The sequence below is a fragment of the Cebus imitator genome, unplaced genomic scaffold (genome assembly GCF_001604975.1).
Source record: "Cebus imitator isolate Cc_AM_T3 unplaced genomic scaffold, Cebus_imitator-1.0 Scaffold287, whole genome shotgun sequence".
Lineage (NCBI taxonomy): Eukaryota > Metazoa > Chordata > Mammalia > Primates > Cebidae > Cebus > Cebus imitator.
In genome coordinates this window covers 603,114-613,609 of record NW_016107602.1, presented here as the reverse complement: position 1 = coordinate 613,609, position 10,496 = coordinate 603,114, and the positions used below count along the sequence as shown (strand labels likewise).

The window sequence follows — 10,496 nt, the reverse complement described above, 5'->3', positions numbered from 1 at the left end:
CTCCAGCCTTGGCAACAAGAGTGAAACTCTATCTCAAAAAAAAAAAAAAAAAAAAAGAAGAAGAAGATTGATATACATTTACCTTCCAAGGTAAATAGATAAGATAATGATGAATTTTAATGAAATAAGAAATTGAACCCTTTTAAAAAATCAACAATTCGTGAGGAAAGATTTAAACTTGAAACCTAATTTTTCACATAGTGAAGAATGAAGGCAAGAGGTGTTGATATGCAAAATAAAATGCCATTTATCAGAGAGAAAAATGGGAACATATTCTCATTCATAGTAATGAATAAGCCAAGACTTTTTCTAAGTTGCAGGCTTCTTCTCAGTCCAGTGATTCAGATAATGGTTGTATCATTGTCTTACATAGATTATGGTTTGTTGCTGTAACTGGGCATGGGCCTTTTAAATTGAGCTATAAACAAACTTCTGATGAAATTTGGAGGTTTACATGTTTTGACTCTCACTCCAGGTCATGCCAAAGAAACGGCTGGGTGCTGCTCAAATGATTCTGCTGCTCTCTTTTTCCTCCTGTTTTTCTTTAGCAAGGAAATGGTGATGATTCTCTGTTTTAATTTCATGATAGGTGGAGAAAGTGCCATGAGGAAATCTTACCTGTCACAGGCTTCAAATAACTCAATTTGTTGTAGAGTTGTACTTTTTTTAAGTAAAAGGTAGACCATTTCAACTTCAGAAATAAGAGTATCATGTAATAGGCACAAAACACAGATCACAAACATGATTTATTTTAAAGTATGACATTCACCCAATTCTTGAAACATTTCTTTCACCATAGGACCCAAAAGAACGATTGGGTTGTCATCCTCAAACAGGATTTGCTGATATTCAGGGACACCCATTCTTCCGAAATGTTGATTGGGATATGGTATGTAAATTTTAATTACTTTCTCTATTAGATTAGGTTTCATTATTATCTTGGGCCAATTTTTTTTTTTTTTTTTTGGAGACAGAGTCTCACTCCGTCACCCAGGCTGGAGTGCAGTGGCATGATCTTAGCTCACTGCAACCTCCACCTCCCGGGTTCAAGTGATTTTCCTGTCAGCCTCCCGAGTAGCTGGGACTACAGGTGTGTACCACCATGCCCAGCTAATTTTTGTATTTTTAGTAGAGACACGGTTTCACCATTTTGGCTAGGCTGCTCTCTTGAATTCCTGACCTCAGGTGATCCGCCCTCTTCGGCCTCCCAAAGTACTGCGCCTGGCCTATCTTGGGCCAAATTTTATTTTCTTAGCTAACATATTACAGCTTTAAAAACTTAAAGCCACGCTCTAAACTGCTTTTTAGAAAACTTTTAAAACAAAAAAAAAATGAAATTTTTTTTTTTTCCCAAGATGGAGTCTCATTCTGTCACCAAGGCTGGAGTGCAGTGGTGCGATCTCAGCTCACTGCAACCTCCGTCTCCTGGGTTCAAGCAATTCTTTTGCCTCAGCCTACTGAGTAGCTGGGATTACAGGTGCATGCTACTATGCCCAGCTAATTTTTGTATTTTTAGTAGAGACAGGGTTTCACCATGTTGGCCAGGCTGTTCTTGAACTCCTGACCTCAAGTGATCCACCCGCCCCAGTCTCCCAAGGTTTCCAGGGGTGAGCCACTGTGCCTGGCCAAAAAATTGAACATTAACATAATAAAGCAGGTTATAATGTTACTGAGGCCCATGTCAATGTTTATGTTTGTTTTTATTTTTATTTTTATTAAGAGACAGTCTCACTCTGTCACCCAGGCTGTAGTGTAGCTCACTACAGCCTTGATTGAACTCCTGGGCTCAAGCAATCCTTCTCCCTTAGCCTCCCAAGTAGCTGGGATTACAGGCATAAGCCATGGTGCCTGCTAATATTTATTTTTTTTTGAGATGGAGTTTTGCTCAGTTGTCCAGGCTGTAGTATAGTGGCATGATCTCGGCTCACTGCAACCTCCACCTCCTGGATTCATGCGATTCTCCCGTCTCAGCCTCCTGAGAAGCTGGGATTACAGGCAGGCGCCACCACACCTGGCAGATTTTTGTATTTTTAGTAGAGACAGGGTTCTGCTATGTTGACCAAGCTGGTCTTGAACTCCTGACCTCAGGTGATCTGCCTACCTTGGCTTCCCAAAGTAGTGGGATTACAGGCATGAGCCACTGGGCCCAGCCAATTTTTAATTTTTTATAGAGATGGGGTCTTGCTATGTTGCCTGGCTGATCTTGAACTCCTGGCCTCAATCGATCCTCCCATCTCAGCCTACCAAGTGCTTGGGATTATAGGCATGAGCTGTCAAGCCTGGCTTATATTTGTAAATGATGTGTTCATCATTGCTAATATCATTGAACCATGCTTCAGGGCACACTTTAATAAAGGAAACATAATCAGGGCAGAGGAGAACTGTAGAGGTGAAATTTTTCTAAGAATACAGACTTGAGCTGTCATCCAATATGTCTTTTCAGATGGAGCAAAAACAGGTGGTACCTCCCTTTAAACCAAATATTTCTGGGGAATTTGGTTTGGACAACTTTGATTCTCAGTTTACTAATGAACCTGTCCAGCTCACTCCAGATGATGAGTAAGTAATTCTGTACACTGAAAAATTTTTAAGTTCTTTGGAAACCCTGTTTTTAGTGACTATGCAATGTTTCATCAGATTATACTATAATTTATTTAATTTAATTTATTTTATTTTTGAGATGGAGTCTCACTCTATTGCCCATGCTGAAGTGCAGTGGCACAGTCTCGGCTCACTGCAGCCTCCGCTTCCCAGGTTCAGTAGAGGCAGGGTTTTGCCATGTTGGCCAGACTGGTCTCAAACTCCTGACCTCAGGTGATCAGCCTGCCTTGGCTTCCCAGAGTGCTGAGATTACCTGCATGAGCCACTGCGACTGGCCTATACTATAATTTTTTTTTCTTTTTTTTTTTGTTTGTACTATAATTTATTTAGCCATTCAGTTACTGGTATTTGAATCCATTATGTCATTATAACTTTTAACAGTAACGGTCATTTTCTCCTTTGCTTTACCATGCATTATCTCTCATTTTTGCAACAACTTTGTAAACTAGTTATTGTCATCTTCGTTTTACAGATGAGGAAACCGAGGCTCAGAGAGGTTAAGCAAAGTTACACAGCTATCAGGTGGCAGAGTCAGGATTCAAACCCAAATCAGACTGACTAAGGCCTGTGCTCTTTCTACTGTGCTGCACTGTTTCCCATGTGACAAGGACTGTCTTTGTCTGAGTTCCTGAGTATTGCCTGAAGATAGATTCCTAGAAAGGGAATTAGGTCAGAGGGTATGAATATTTTAAGGCTCTTGTATGTATTGACAAATTGCTTTTTTTTTTTTTTTTGAAATTACGTTGAGTTATTAAATCCAACCAGCAGTGATCTGAAATATTTTTTGTGCTTATGCCGCATCTTTTAAAACTATAGTTTAGAATAATTGGGGGATATTTTGATTATTTACCTATTGTTACAGATTCATTCTCTCTAATCTCAAAACGGCCTTTATTGTTTGGCAGTCATTTTACTTCCATCTTATTTCTTACCACATTCCCCCCAGCGCCTGCTCCAAACAGCCTCTGCATTTCAGAAGCCTTCAGTTCTACTTCTTTCTCCATCACTGCTAATGGATTAACCTTGCCTTAATTTGATGCAAGGACTGATAACCTCTCTGGGGTGACCTTGCATCCTTTCCAGCTGTCTCCAGACCACCTTGCATCTCGGAATTGCTCTCTAACTCTTCTCAACATTTTCTCATTCCCTACTCATGGAAGGCACTTTTACAAGGGGTGTTCCTTCTATTTTCCTAGACCTGTTTCCTTAGTTTTCTCCAAGATTTCATTTTGTCAGTTAACTTGTTATTGGAACTTCTTTGATTTAATTTTTTCTAGTTTGCTTCCCTCTATGTAACCATGCTCAGATACTCTGATTTTTCCCCCTAACTCATTACCCCTCTTTGCATAACCACATTTTTCTTCATTTTCATTTCATCTTTAAGCCTCAAAAAAAAAAAAGTTAACAGATGCTCATGGTAAAAGAAAAATAAATACAAAGCACTTCTGTTTTGTTTTTTGTTTTTTGGGACAGAGTTTCGCTCTTGTTACCCAGGCTGGAGTGCAATGGCGCGATCTCGGCTCACCGCAACCTCCGCCTCCTGGGTTCAGGCAATTCTCCTGCCTCAGCCTCCTGAGTAGCTGGGATTACAGGCACGCGCCACAATGCCCAGCTAATTTTTTGTATTTTTAGTAGAGACGGGGTTTCACCGTGTTGACCAGGATGGTCTCAATCTCTTGACCTTGTGATCCACCCGCCTCGGCCTCCCAAAGTGCTGGGATTACAGGCTTGAGCCACCGCGCCCGGCAATACAAAGCACTTCTAATCAAACTTCTTCATACTAGTCAAAGTTGATTGTCTCAAAAAAATTTTTTTTTTTTTTTTGCTGCCAACACTTCAACCCCTTACAACTGAACCTGTCTTCCAGCTTTTGAAGGTTGAATCAATTTCTTAATTTCTAAATTGTAAAGCATTTTGGGGTCGGTCCTCATCTCCCTTGATGTCTGTAAAGTATTTGGTACCCACAGCTTTGCCTTAGGTGGCACTGCCTATCCTGGTTCTGTTTCATCTCTGTGACTACTTTTCTCTCATGTATTTTCCCTGTCCCCTTGAGACCAGGATGCTCCATGATTCTGTTCATGACAACCTTCTCTTTGCTATATGCAGTTTGTACCTTGGAGGTTTCAGCTAGCCCTGTAGCATAGATACCAGCTACTTAAATGACTTTCTGTTAAATGCAAATGGTTATTGAGCAAAAGGCATCAGGCTAAATACTAGACAGTAAAGGCAATCAAGACGGTCTAATCTCCCCAAAAGCATACTGTCTACTAGAGAAGAAAGATGTATACCAAATGATTATTTCTAACAGCATCATGTATTAGAAGGAACACTGGATTTAATCAAAAGATAGGAGTTTGAATCCCGATGCCACCTCTTACCAACTGGGTAACCTTGGATAGGACTTGCATAACTTCTCTGAGCCTGTTCTTGAATTGCCTACCTCATACGGCTGCTGTGAAGAATAAATGCATGGTGGTTTCTGAAACACTTAGCCCCTGCCCTGATAGATCTCCTGAGCTGCGTTTTGTTTAACATGTCCCCCAGTTTGTCCGCCAAGCAGCTCAAATATATGAAGTCTAAAATCCAAGTAATGACCCTTTATGTTCTCTTTCTATTGTTCTCAGTCAGTTCCTTCTTTTTAGTTGCTATTTCTGCTTACCATGCCACGATGTGTTTCTGTCGTTCGGATTCCAAATGTCAGTGACTGTGGACTCCTCCTTTTTCTTAACAGATTACATAAGACCTGTGGTTGCCAAGTCTTTGTTTGTGTTTTCATTATATCATCATTTACATCAGATCCTTCCTTTCTTTTCCCATTAACACACCCTAGTTCAGGCCTCATTCAAGTCATACCTGGAGTATTGTATCAGCCTCCTAAGTGATCTTTACGCCTTCACTTTGCAACCTCTTCTGTATGCCTTGTGAAGTATCACCCCAATTCTTGAACCCCTTTAATCAGAAACCTTCAACAACTCCTTCATTGACTACCAGGTAACATCTGTCCTCTTGGCTAGCATTTAAGGCCTCCCTACATCTGCTTCAGCCTGACTTTCTAGCGATAGCTCTCACCATAATACAAACGCTGTTCTGATCCGTCTTAGCTACTCACCATTCCCTAATAGTATTATTATCTCTGCCTCTGCCTGCTTATTCCTCTATATCCCTCCTTCATTTTTACCTATTGAAATCTTCCCATCTTTCAGAGACCCCTCAGATGCAACCAGATCTTTGATGGATCAAGGTGAAACTCAGTGTAAACATCACTGGCTTCTTTGATTTAGCCATTATTTTTCTTCCAGCATCATCTGCCATCTAACACACTTCTATTCCTGTGCTCCACCCAAATAAATTACTTGCATTTCCCCAGACCTACCACAGTCTTCCATCATTCCATTCATTAAGTGTTTGCAGAATGAATACTACCTTCCTTGATTTCTCCAACCTAGAAGCCCCTTTCTTTAGAACTGTGGTTAGAACGGGACTTAGCTTATTGTGAATAAAATTTAACAAGTACTGCTTTCTCTTCTAGTATGAGTTACCTCCCCTCGTGTATCCTCTGTAACTTTGTGCTTCTTAGTACTATATGGTGTATACGTTTATGTATTAAATATTTGATAGTACTACTCACTCTTACTGTGTGTTGAACTAGAAGCCCAGTGTAACAAAATGCCAACCTCTCCACTCTCTGTGACCCATGACCTCCCTGTGATGTTCTCTCCTTATTCCAGGTCTCTCAGTGTACTTGTTCCTATTGCCTTTTCCTTTTGGTTAACTTCTGGGCTTCACCATCTAACATCTGGCTGTTGAGGTGACTACTAAATTGAATGCTAATTCAAACTTGGATGTTCACCTATAACTAAGAATGTTGTTCTGGAATTGTGACAACTTGTGCCTTTTTTTTTTTTTTAATAATAATAATGCTTCACGAATTTGCGTGTCATCCTTTCGCAGGAGCCATGCTAATCGTCTCTGTATCGTTCCAGTTTTAGTATATGTGCTGCCGAAGTGAGCACAACTTGTGCCTTTTTTATTTACAGTCTTCAGTTTCGAACTCCTTTTTGTCTCTAAAGATGCTTATGGGATTATTGGTTTTTTTTTTTTTTAATTTTCAGTACTCCATTCTTGATTCGTCTAGAAAATTTGGGGGATTAATCTAAGAATTTACAGTTTTTTTTTTTCAGTACAGTTAGCCTAATTATTTGTTTTTTAATCTTATTTTACCATTTAAAGGTTGAAGAAATCTTGATTATGATGAAAATAAATTTATTTTTCTTTCAACAGTGACATTGTGAGGAAGATTGATCAGTCTGAATTTGAAGGTTTTGAGTATATCAATCCTCTTTTGATGTCTGCAGAAGAATGTGTCTGATCCTCATTTTTCAACCACATATTCTACTCATGTTGCCATTTAATGCATGGATAAACTTGCTACCAGCCTGGATACAATTAACCATTTTACATTTGCCACCTACAAAAAAAAACACTCAGTATCTTCTCTCATAGAGTATATGAATCAATTACATCTGTTATACTATGAAAAAAATTAAAACTAGCTTTCAGACAATCATGTCAAAATTTAGTTGAACTGGTTTTTCAGTTTTTAAAAGGCCTACAGATGAGTAATGAAATCCTTTTTTTTTTTTTTTTTAAAAAAAAAAAAAAAGAAAACCACTGCATTTAAAAATAAAGTATCTGTTGCATTAAGGCACATAGTGGGATTACATCATAAACCTCCCATGATTTTTGTCATTCTGTGTTAAGTCATTTCAGGGTTTAATTTTGAAATAAACTATTAATATAAAATGCAACAACTTTTCATATTACCTATTGCTTTTGGAGTTCTTTATGTTTAAAAATTCAGGTGTAAACTTTAACAAGTACTGCTTTGCCTTGGATAAATAAATTATCGATTTTTTAAAGCAGCAGTTATTAAATTGGTAATAGAATATGCTGCTTGCTTAGAATTGGGAAATTCAGCTGGGTGCAGTGGCTCACGCCTGTAATCTCAGCACTTTGAGAGGCTGAGGCAGGCGGATCACTTGAGTTCAGGAGCTCAAGACTGGCCTGGCCAACATGGTGAAATCCTGTCTCTACTAAAAATACAAAAATTAGCTGGGCATGGTGGCACATGCCTGTAATCCCAGCTACTCAGGAGGCTGAAGTGGGAAAATCACTTGAACCCAGGAGATGGAATTTGCAATGAGCCAAGATTACTCCAGCCTGGGCGACAGAGTGAGTGAGACTTGGTCTCAAAAAAAAAAAAAAAAAAAGAATTGGGAAGTTCTTGAATTAAAAAACAGACACTTTTTATTATGAATCAGATTCCAAATCATTAACTGTTTTTGCAAAACTGGCACAAGTAATTTTTTTTCTTTTTCTTTTTTTTTTTTTAAATATATTAATGGGATAGCTCCTGAACCTGTCCCTTTATTGAAAACATTAACTGGAATGTTAATATATATATTGCAAAAGACCAAGGATGCAGTTGAATGGAAAATTACTCAGTATATAGAAAGGAAAAAAACCAGAAGTTTAAAATAGATACAGAAAAGTACAGTGGTAATATTTTTATTTCCTATTGGAGAGTGAATCCCCACAGTTGCTTTTTGTGACTTGATTTAAATGAGGTACTCATTATCGTTACTGAACTTGTAAAAGCATTCCATGTATTCAATGGAAGCAGAATGTATAATATTTTTTCCTTATAATTTAGTTTACAGGAAAATTATTTATTTTTTAAGTAGGGTATCTTAATTATGCTCATTTCTTCCCCTAAACCACATTGTCTATATGATTGGACCCTGTTTTATAGAGTATTTGTGGAATCAGAAAAATTAAGTAGGCATGAATAAATGTTCAGGACACACATATACACTCACACACATCACAGTTTCAGCTCTTTAAGTGAGTTTGTATTAACTGGGTAACACATATAACACATAGTAGAATACATTTCAGAGGCCGAGTTCTTTGGATTATTTTTTATTAATATTAATCTTTAGCAGTTTATTATTTAAAGGGGTGCCAAATACTGCATCCTTGTGTTGTTTATTTTAAATATTTTTTTAATGAAAAGGGACTTAACCATGATCATCTAAATTACTTAAAATTTTTTAATCTTAGTAAAGCTTAATTTTAGGAAAGTTATTTAGTTTAAATTTCAAATGTTTTAAAATTTGTAGGCATTTAATAAATTATCTTTTTTTGGGGGGTGGATGCTGCGTTTCATTGGAAATGTCATTTTTCCAAAGTTTCTAGCTAGGTACTCACTTTACTTCAAATAACTTAAGTCTGAAAGCAATGAAAACCTCAAAGGAAAATGTTCATATACATCCACACTTACTTAATATGTTAAGTTTCTCTTAACACCTGAAACTTGTTTTAAAACAAAAAGCAGTCTTCACTTCAAATCATAAACTTAGAATTCTGTATCTCATGTCAGAAATATGTTTATGATATTGCTTTTAAGTGGTGCTGTTTCCCATAGGGCATTACTCCTCACATTTTGTAATGTGAAATAATCACCTAGGGAGTTTGTTTAAAACGCACACTAGGGGGCTCACCTTAGGCTTCTTTGGGGGCTTTCAATCTCACTTTGAGAAACACCTCCTTCAGGCTATTCTATGCTTGTCCTGTGGTTAAATATTAGAGTATTCATGATAAAACATGTTGAGAAGCGGTAAGCAGTGAGTTATTACCCACAATTTAAAGCAAATTTTGAATGAATAACTTTAAGTTAGTTATCTAACTTTAAGTTAGGCAGTATCTAACTGACTCTCAGCCCCCTCCCCCCCAAAATTCCTCTCAGTAGTTTCTATTAATAATGTACAAAATGATGAGCATTTTTCTATAATGAGGTTCTAACCATTATTCAGGGTGGTCTTTTGTTTTTAAATCTTTTTTTAACTAATAAGATTTATGGTGTATATTTTATACAGAAATGCATTATAAATGTTTTTAATTGTGTTCTGTTTTTTGCAGTCTTTAAGTGCCATGCCAGTTGTTTTTGTATTCTATAGAAGTTCACTCAAAGTACTCAACAGGGGAATAGGCAGTGGACAGTCAGAATGGTTGGAATTTTGGTGTTCTAAGAAAAACTTTATTTTGCATAAGCATGTGGTCAGATCATTTTGTGCATATGCAGCCTGGATTGGATGTTAAATAAATGCTTGTTCTGTGCCGGTACATTTACTTTATAAATCTGTTTTTATTTTTGTCATGTAGAATACTACTGTGGTCATCATAATGTAATCTGTATTTCTGTACCTTTTTTTTTTCTTTGCAGTCTTTAAATAAAATGTATAATGCCCATCAAGAGTGGACCATTTTTAATATGTAGTATGTCAGAAATTTGTGTAAGAACAAAGATGCATCAAAATTTGTTCAAGAAAAAATTAAAATTTTAGAGTTTGGAATTTTGCTGTACTTAAAGCAGCATTCTGGTAGAACTGATGCTGTAGTATTTACATTTAATAATGTTACATTTAGCTGGAGGATCAGTTGACCCTAGGAGTTTGAGATCAGCCTGGGCAATATAGTGAGACCCCATCTCAAGAAACAGAAAAATGAGAAATTAGCTAGGCATGCTGGCAAAGTGCCTATAGTCCCAGCTATTTGAGAGGCTGAGGTGGGAGGATTGCTTGAGCCCAGGAGGTTGTGGTTGCAGTGAGCGCTGATCATGCCACTGCACTCCAACCTGGGCAAAAATCGAGACCCTATCTCTAAAAAAAATTTTTAATGTTATGTTTATCAACGTAGACATTATTAAAAATTAGGAATTGGCTGGGCGCGGTGGCTCAAGCCTGTAATCCCAGCACTTTGGGAGGCCAAGGCGGGTGGATCACGAGGTCAAGAGATCGAGACCATCCTGGTCAACATGGTGAAACCCCGTCTCT

General features: G+C 37.7%; 1 protein-coding gene and 1 non-coding gene across 2 annotated transcripts in view; one reads left to right on the top strand and one right to left on the bottom strand.

Moving 5' to 3' along the window:
* PRKCI (protein kinase C iota) overlaps positions 1-9,916 on the top strand; it is an 88,068-nt gene extending 78,152 nt beyond the window's left edge. Inside the window, exons 16-18 of the mRNA XM_017501972.2 lie at positions 800-889; positions 2,444-2,559; positions 6,883-9,916. Of these exons, the coding sequence (XP_017357461.1) occupies positions 800-889; positions 2,444-2,559; positions 6,883-6,970 (294 nt within the window). The 3' untranslated portion in view covers positions 6,971-9,916. The remainder of the gene's footprint in view (positions 1-799; positions 890-2,443; positions 2,560-6,882) is intronic.
* On the bottom strand, positions 6,508-6,614 carry LOC119467431. Its single transcript, XR_005195966.1, has one exon. It is a non-coding gene; the product is annotated as a U6 spliceosomal RNA (small nuclear RNA).
* Positions 9,917-10,496: the final 580 nt, after the last annotated feature.